Here is an 8,604-nt window from a genome sequence, read left to right as displayed (position 1 = left end):
GCTCTGACATGTCCACAAGTCATGGAAGTGAAAAGTGCGAATGTTCTTAGAGCTCCCCTTGCTCTTCCGTCTTCATACTTCACTCTTGATTTGCTACTTCCATTCCTGCCGAATGCCCCACGTTCTGAAAGCAGAGAAAGAGAAAGACATTGTAAACGTTTCGTTCTGATCTTATGACACAGTCCCTGCACCTTGGGGGGGGGGAGTAGAGGAAATGGCCCCAGCCTTGCTGTGATGGAGAAGATCCAGACACCCACCAGNATCTGAGTTCTCTTACAAATGCTTCTTCCCAGCAGTTTGAGATTTTAATGTAATTTGTATGCATTTACATGTATACTATGTATTTAACATGTTTACTTACATACATCCTATATACATCATAAAGTATCTGTTTTACCTAGAAATTACCAAGTATGGAATGAGGACAGAGTTATTTTGTGGCTGTGCAGCCCGGGTCTTAGAAGTACCATAAAACCTCGGATTGTGGGTGTAATTCGTTCCGGAAACATGCTTGTCATCTGAAGCACTCGAGTATGAAAGTGGATTTCAAGAACCATTGGCTCAGTTGGGATCACGTGACGCTCGGTGTGATGACTCACTCGTATTGCAAGGCATCGCTCGCTTATCGAGTTAAAACGTATTAGAGATGTTTGCTCATCTTACGGAACCCTTGCAAACAAATTACTCGCAAGCCGAGGTTTTACTGTAATGAGAGTCAGCTTTTCGTGTAGAAGTGCTGCGTCCGAGGGCCGGGCCCTTCGCTCCCTGTCCCCAGCACGCAGTGTGTGCTTAGTGCGGAGGCTTCAAGCCCCAGCGACGAGGGTGCGGTGCCCTCAGCTAGATGGGGGTCGTGGGAGGAGACAAGGGTCCCCGACTCAGTGCACTCTCATTTCCATCCTTACAGGGACCCCCAGGAGCATCCGGCTACCCGGGAAACCCAGGACTTCCTGTACGTACCTAAAATGCACTTGCTTCCCTAACGAGACCTTTGATGTGCGTGAGCCCGCGAGCAGGCAATCCTCTGCTCTGACCCCTTCTCCGCTCTATTAATTGCAGGGTATTCCCGGCCAAGACGGGCCCCCTGGTCCTCCAGGTATCCCCGGATGCAATGGAACAAAGGTACATTTGGGACACAGACCCTCCCCCCGTGCTCGGGTTACCCGACTCGACTTGACGTGTCCCATGAGCTGGTTTTCGTTGCCGCAGTTGGAAAGCTGTTTGCCTTCACGTGTCCTTTAACTGATGAGGAAACACAGTTTCCCCATATTAAATATTCACGAAAGGCATAATCGTGCCTTCCTTTCTTGTGGACTCGTATCCTGCCGTTGCTATACACTCTGCATTTCCCACCTGTAATCTGTGGCTGAAGCGCATCAGGAAATGTGATGAATCCTTGTCCCTGTCACGTGTGATTTTCCTGGTCTTAAGTAGCGCTGGGCCGGGCGGCGGCTAACAGTGATTGTCAGGAGACGATTTTACCAGCAAGTGAGGTATCTCTGAGGCGGGGGACAGAGTGCCCGGTGTGGGTGGCTGGGAGGTTGTCCGGTGTGCCTGGCCACACACCCGAGTGACTTGCTGCTGTCCCCTCAGGGCGAGCCAGGGCCTCTGGGGCCTCCGGGTTTGCCTGGATTCGCTGGAAATCCCGTGAGTATAGCATCGTTTCTTCGGTCATAATTCTCCTCTCCTTGGGGGCGCCTGGGTGGCTCAGTCGGTTAAGCGTCCGACTTTGGGTCTCACGGCAAGTGAGTTCGAGCCCCGCGTCAGGCTCTGTGCTGATGGCTCAGGGCCTGGAACCTGCTTCAGATTCTGTCTCCATCTCTCTCTGCCCCTCCTCTCAAATGGAAGTAAAGATTAAAAAAATTCTGAAAAAAATAAGCCTTCTCTTCTCATTCCACTTCCTTTCCTTTTTTTTTTTTTTTTTTTTTTTNCCGCTTCTATCCTAACGCTAACGATGTTTTGAGATGAACGGAACTAATGCCAGCCTGTTCTTCTTTAGGGACCGCCAGGGTTACCAGGAATGAAGGTACGTGCTGACGGGGGCTGGGTGCTTTGCAGGTGCCTGTTTAGAGCAGGTGCCGTACACACACCCCCTTGGCCAAAGGGTGGCTGGTAATGCATTTGTCTAAACTCTGCTCTCTTCAAAGGGTGTCTGAGTCATAGGCACAAGCTTAAGCTTTGGGATGTAAACTTTAGACACGAGCAGAAGCAGGGAGCGCGGTGCAGGGTGCGGGAAGGCCTCTCCGGCTGAGCTGTCTGCGTAGACAGCTCCTCTTCCAGAGCCGTGGGCAGAAACACTCAGACTGTTCCCACCTTTCATCTCTGTGGTTTCACTTAAATACAACCATCTTGTCCCGTTGCCTGTAATCTGGAGTCACCGTCTTGTAAGTTCTGTGACTCCCGCAGGCGAAGCCCGGTTACGTTAGTGACAGCCGTGGTGTCCTGCCTGCCCCCGTCATTCAGAGCCGTACGACGGCCTCCGTCAGCTTGATTGCCCCCCTGTGTCAGGGTGGGCCCCGGACCCCGTGAGCGTGGTGAGCAGGGGAAGCCCTCAGCCCCTCCCACCGTGGCGTCCAGAGTGATGGGTCCCCGTGACCAGCCCGGTGGGTAGCAAGTCCTCCCTCCACACTCGCCCCATGAGCAGGTGTGCGGTGGATCCGCGCAGGCGCTCGGCTCTGTCCCGGCCCCTCCAGCATCCTTCTCTGGGACTGGGCAGGGGGGTGAGGTGGGGCAACGAGAACCTGGCCCCTGGGTCCTCCTCAGGCGGGGGTGGGGATGTACCAGGCACTGTGGTTGCACCGAGCTGACTCAAAGTGTGCCCCCCCACCCCATGCAGCACCAGGAGGGTGTGCGTGTGGGAGTGTGTGTTTGCACACATCCGGACACAGATGTGCGTCCTGGTAGGTTTATTTTAAGGAGCTGCATGACTGAGGGGGCCTGGAAAGTCCAGAGTCCGCAGGGGTAGATAGCGGGCTGGGGGCCCAGGGAAGGGCCAGGGGCCCAGTTCAAAGCTGTCTGGACACAGCTTCCTCTTCTTGGGGGAGGTCAGGGTTTTTGTTTTTTGTTTTTTCCCCTCTTGAGGCCTTCAGCTGATTGGACGAGGCCCACCCACGTTATGAAGACTAATCTACTTTACTCAGAGGCCTCTGATGTACATGGTTATCTTATCTTAAAAATACCTTCCCAGCGACATCAGACGGGGGCTTAACCGAACATCTGGGTGCTCTGGCCTGGCCAAGCAGGCACACAAAATCGCCCCCTGTTTAATGCAGAATCTCATCCTGGGTGTTTTTGTGTGAAAGATGGGTCTTGAGAACAGACAGAGCCTCGGCCCTGACCTGCATGCCGGCTGCGTGCGGGGCACGGCCACACGCACGTGGGGTGGCCCCTGGCGTGACGCCTCCACGCCAGTCCCGGCGTGGTCCAGTGTGTGGTGCTTAACGCTGATCAGCAAGGCTGTGGCGGTGACCGTGGTGGCCATGGCCGTGGCCGGTGCACCTATTTCAAGAGTAGACAGACCCTAAATCCAAGGCTTGGGCTGATTCAAAGCCAGGAACACATGCCTCTTATGCAATAGGTTCTCAATTTCTTTGTACAAATATCTGTGTTTTTCGACTTTCTTTTCTTTTTTTCCCGCATCCCCTAGGGAGACCCCGGGGAAATAATTGGCCACGTGCCTGGGACCCTGTTGAAAGGTGAACGAGGATTCCCCGGACTCCCAGGCGCGCCGGTAAGCATTGGCTAAATCACCAGAAGCACATGCACGTCTCTTCCTGGCTCCCATCTAATTCTTCCTTTGTCGATAAATTACAGGGCTCGCCAGGGCTGCCAGGGCTGCAGGGTCCTGTTGGCCCCCCCGGATTTACCGGACCACCAGTAAGTTTGGGGGGGTGTCTTGGAGCCACTCAGTGAACAACTACATTGAGGCATGAAAATAAACCCGATTCCGTGAAACCTTTCCCATGTCATGATCTCTCTTGATCTGGATTGGGAGAGAGAGCTTCTTGGGAAGACATGCGGTTGGCCTTGGGGTCCAGGTGCCCCAGAGCCCTGGGGAAAAGGAGGGCCACAGCGGCACGGGCCAGGCCGTCCCACGCAGCGCGCTCACCAGCAGAGTGGCGGGGGCTGCCGGTGATACTGTGGCCGGAGGAGGCCAAGTTCAGAGCTGGACAGGGCAGCCCATGCCCTCACACAGACGTGTGGAAACGGTCATCCCAGAGGGCCCGGCTCTGCGGGGGGCTGTGGACGCAGTCCAGGCAGCGGCGGGGACCGCGCTGTGTTTGTGATCAAGGGCGAGCACTGGAGATAGACCCCCAGGGGCTCTGCCGGCCTCCTGCGCAGCCGAGTTCCCCGTAGGAAGCCCATCCCCCCCCCCCCCCGACACACACACACACAGGGTTTGGGAGCCCGAGACACTTAATGTTGACGACGCGTACCTACTTGTCGTGTGTCAGGTTTACTAGCCAAGGATAAAGTGTGTCATCCTCACTAGCCTGCTTGCTGGTCCTTGAGGTTTTCAGGCTCCCTGCCTCCCTGCCTCCCTCCCTGCCTCCCAGCCTCCCTGCCTCCCTGCCTCCCTCCTCTCTTTCTCCCTTCCTTCCTTCTTCCGCCCTCCTTCCCTCCCTCTCTCCCTTTGTTCCTTCCTTGCTTCCAAGTCTAGCAATTCTAATGTCCATTCCTGCAAATGTAACCTCTTTTATAGTCTTGCCAAGAAATGGACTCATTTTTGTGAAGGAGAATGACTAGGTTTTTTTTTTTTAAATGATTAAAAATCACCCTGAAATTTTGTTGCAAACACAGGAAGGTTTTTACTTCACTACAGTCTATGCGCTTGGAGAAACCACTCAACTTTTTAAGATAAGCAGTCATACCCCAAGTGGAGACACCACGCCGTTTCCAACCTGGAAACCCCAGGCTCTCAGAGAGTTTGGCTGATAATTTCGTTCATTGCCTGTTAGCCTGGCACGTTCTTGGGTCAGTGGGTGTCACAGGGAAGTTGCCTCAGATTTTGAGGTGTGTCCATCCTGGACTAATTATAGATCCAAAGCACAGGAATAAAATGTAAATATTTAACAAATACCACATTAATCATGGGAATCTTAAGATAACTTCATTACTAAGAAGCACTTAAAGCTTACCAGGGTTGCAAATGATATTTAATTAAAACACTCTTTTTTACAGGGTCCTCCAGGCCCTCCCGGCCCTCCAGGTGAAAAGGTAAAAGCTTTTATCCGTTTCACTTTCTTCAGCATTTGTATAAGACTGCCACGAAATCACCATAACTCACTGTTTGAAGTCTCTGTAAATAGTTCTAGAAAGTTACAATTTCTTCATCTTGACTTAACATCTGTCTACCCACCTGTCCATGTGTCCATATACCCATCCATCCATCTATCCATCTGTTCATCCATCCATCTGTTCATCTGTCCATCCGTCTGCCTATCTGTCCACCCATCCATCCACCTATCCATCCATCCATTCATCCATCCATCTGCCTGTCTGTTCATCTGTCTGTCTATCTCTATCTATCTATCTATCTATCTATCACCTGTATATTATCTATCTATTTATCTATCATCTATATACTATCTATCCATCTATCTATCTATCAATCCATCTGTCTTTCCTTCCATTCATCCCTTACTTTGGAATCACTGATGTGTCCTTTAGGTTTCTATAGTCAGATTTTAAAAACCTTAAATTAAAAAAAAAAAGGTTTTAGAGAATTCTTTTTCAATAATACTTTTAAAAACTGTTTAAATAGACCCTGAATACAACACGACACGACTTTGTTGAAAATGTTATGATGGTTGTTGGAAGCAGCTCTTGCCTTGACTCTACCTTATTGTTACATTTTGTGTGATTCTTACTAGAAGATGGTGAGCAAAGTAGAACCTCTAATAACGGATCCTCATTTCTAATCAACAGGGGCAAATGGGCTTAAGTTTCCAAGGGCCAAAGGGCGACAAGGTGAGTACACATGGCTCTGGAGTGTTGTCACATTTATATTTATTTTGAGAGAGAACGGGAGGGGAAGAGAGGGAGGGGAGGAGGAGAGGGTGCGAGAGAATCCCAAGCCGCCGCTGTCAGGCAGAGCCCGATGTGGGGCTCACACTCACAACCGTGAGACCATGACCTGAGCCGAAATCAAGAGTCAGATGTTCAACCGACTGAGACCCCCAGGCACCTCGTGGAGTGTTGTCACGTTAAAACCACAGTTCTAGGGACGATAGAATTTCAGCCCCTGGACCTCCTCTGGGGCCCCCATGACCGTGGTTCCCCCACTTTGCATGTCCTTGACTTTGCTAGTGTTTTCCTCAACTCGCATGGCTGGAATTCACCGGAGTTTTCCACCTGTGGTCTGAGCAGCAGGGAACACAGTGAGGCCACTGACTCTGGTTCTCTGTGCGCTGAGTTCAATCCAAATGTTCTCGGACAGTGACAAAGCCAGACCCAGACTTCATTATAAAAGGGCACACTTAGGGCTGGCCGTTAGGAGCACAGTGTACTAAACCGTGCGAACACGGAGCCGTCATCCAGACTGGGGGAGGCGGGGAGGCAGAAGCTGGAGCAGGTGAGAAGGGAGGCCAGCGGTGGCCCCCTGATCCTCCAGTGATCTCTCCACCCGTTTCGCTGCATCAGACCAGTGAAACGGGCCCTGGCCACGTGGGGGCTCCCGGGCCGGTGGCAGCACCTGCCACGGGGCCCACGTTCTTCTCCATCGGAGCCCAAGTCGCTGTAGAGCCACGACCGCCGGTGAGCCCCAGGTACACCTCGGGCCTGGGCAGGTCCGGGCTGACCTGTGGCCTCCGTGTTCCACCCCAGATCTGGTCCAGTCTTTCCATAAACCTCACGGGATGGTGACCCTACAAATTACGCCGTTGAGGTTTTTGGCTCTCACTCATCGTGCGATCGCTGGGATGCTCTGTGCATCTAGTTGCGTTCTGCAGTCACAGTTCCCGAGGAGGAACATTCCAGACGGTCCCCCTCCATTTGGTGTGCCTGGAGATGCACCTCCCCCCGGGCTGCGTTAGCCGTCTGTGACCCTCCCTCCACGCCATGAAAGCGCAGTAGGACAGCATTCGTGTCCCGCTCTGTATGCGTGTGCCGCAGAAGTACACGCGTGGTCCGCACGTCCACACGCGTGCAGAGATGTCTCATAGATGTTCGGGTTCCGTTGCTGTTACCTGAGGTGGTGGCTTTCCCGACCCCTGAGAGGCGAGGGTCCCTGGCTTCGTGTCCGTCACGTACCGTCTTCCTCCTGAGGCTGACTTGTGTGCTGAGACGGGGATCGATTAGAACAGAGTATAATTACATTTTTGAAAACTAGGTGTTCTGTTTTGCATCGACAGGGTGACCAAGGGGTCAGTGGGCCCCCGGGCGTCCCAGGACAAGCTCAAGTTCAAGAAAAAGGAGACTTTGCCACTAAAGGAGAGAAGGTAGGAGACGGGTTTTCTTAGGTGAATGTTGGCTTCCGAATTTGGGAAGAAATGAAGACATATAGAGAAAACGGGTTTATAGATTGTCCGTCCCATAAAATACGAGCATGGGGAGAGCAGAGACACCTGCAGCTGGGCCGGGGAAACGGGTGNCCCAGGACAAGCTCAAGTTCAAGAAAAAGGAGACTTTGCCACTAAAGGAGAGAAGGTAGGAGACGGGTTTTCTTAGGTGAATGTTGGCTTCCGAATTTGGGAAGAAATGAAGGCATATAGAGAAAACGGGTTTATAGATGCACCGGGTTGGGGCCAGGCTGGGTCTGCAGCAGGGACGCAGGCTGAGGACAGAAGGCCACAGGGGCCACGGACCCAGCTAATGAGCAGGGCTTCCCAAACCCACACGCTTCTGGGCGCGAGGACAGGAATCCTGGAGACGGAAGGGAAGCTCTGTGTTACTGCACCAGGAAACGGCATTGCCTTCCTTTTCCGTGTCCGGCGTAGCGTATAAAGATCGCTAAACCGTTAATACTGATGGCTCTCTCTCTTGCTCTTTTCCTGAAAAAATTCTTTTAGGGTCAGAAAGGCGAACCTGGATTCCAGGTAAGGGCTGCATTCTTGTTCTCATTTTGTGTGAACGTTCACAAGTATTGGACTTAAGTTATAAGCTTCTTTACCTTCAGTATCATATTTACTTAACTTAATATCTTACTCACATATCCTAATGGATCTTTTTGTTCTTTCAAGGGAATGCCAGGGGTTGGAGAGAAAGGGGAGCCCGGAAAGCCAGGGCCCCGAGTAAGTGCCTCCGCCGTTTTTTTGTTCCTTCCTGAAAAGTCGTGTTCCTTCCGTTCCTAGAACCCCAGGTTTATCCCGTCCTCTGACGGGCTTCCCTGAAGCCCTTGTAGCAGGAAGGAGGAGGCCGCCTCCGGCTGAAAGTCCTCCCGGGAAGGCTGAGGCCCCCACACCGCAGAGAGCTGGGGTGGGGGGCTCGCAGAACAGCCAGCCGCCTGCCAGCTTCTCGCGGAAAGTCCCCCGTCCGCTTCCTCGGAGCGCTGGGTGTCCTTTCTGGCTGAGTCCTGAGCCCGCTGGGCGCTCCGCCGGGAGTCCGGACGGCGCAGCCAAGAGATGAGATGCTCGGATGCTTCCCGCCCCTGAACCTTGGCAACGAGAG

The 8,604-nt window shown here is 52.8% G+C and overlaps 1 protein-coding gene across 1 annotated transcript in view; it reads left to right on the top strand.

The window, feature by feature from the left end:
- The window catches only part of COL4A1 (collagen type IV alpha 1 chain), an 84,900-nt gene that overhangs the window by 29,819 nt on the left and 46,477 nt on the right, over window positions 1-8,604 (top strand). The window contains exons 5-15 of the mRNA XM_077754004.1: window positions 905-949; window positions 1,057-1,119; window positions 1,591-1,644; window positions 1,997-2,023; window positions 3,644-3,727; window positions 3,811-3,873; window positions 5,179-5,214; window positions 5,926-5,967; window positions 7,350-7,436; window positions 8,007-8,033; window positions 8,178-8,228. Coding sequence (XP_077610130.1) covers window positions 905-949; window positions 1,057-1,119; window positions 1,591-1,644; window positions 1,997-2,023; window positions 3,644-3,727; window positions 3,811-3,873; window positions 5,179-5,214; window positions 5,926-5,967; window positions 7,350-7,436; window positions 8,007-8,033; window positions 8,178-8,228 — 579 coding nt within the window. The remainder of the gene's footprint in view (window positions 1-904; window positions 950-1,056; window positions 1,120-1,590; window positions 1,645-1,996; window positions 2,024-3,643; window positions 3,728-3,810; window positions 3,874-5,178; window positions 5,215-5,925; window positions 5,968-7,349; window positions 7,437-8,006; window positions 8,034-8,177; window positions 8,229-8,604) is intronic.

Source organism: Crocuta crocuta, unplaced genomic scaffold (genome assembly GCF_008692635.1).
Source record: "Crocuta crocuta isolate KB4526 unplaced genomic scaffold, BGI_CrCroc_1.0 scaffold31, whole genome shotgun sequence".
NCBI lineage: Eukaryota > Metazoa > Chordata > Mammalia > Carnivora > Hyaenidae > Crocuta > Crocuta crocuta.
Note: the sequence above shows the minus strand (reverse complement) of the source record. Positions and strands in the feature narration are given on the sequence as shown.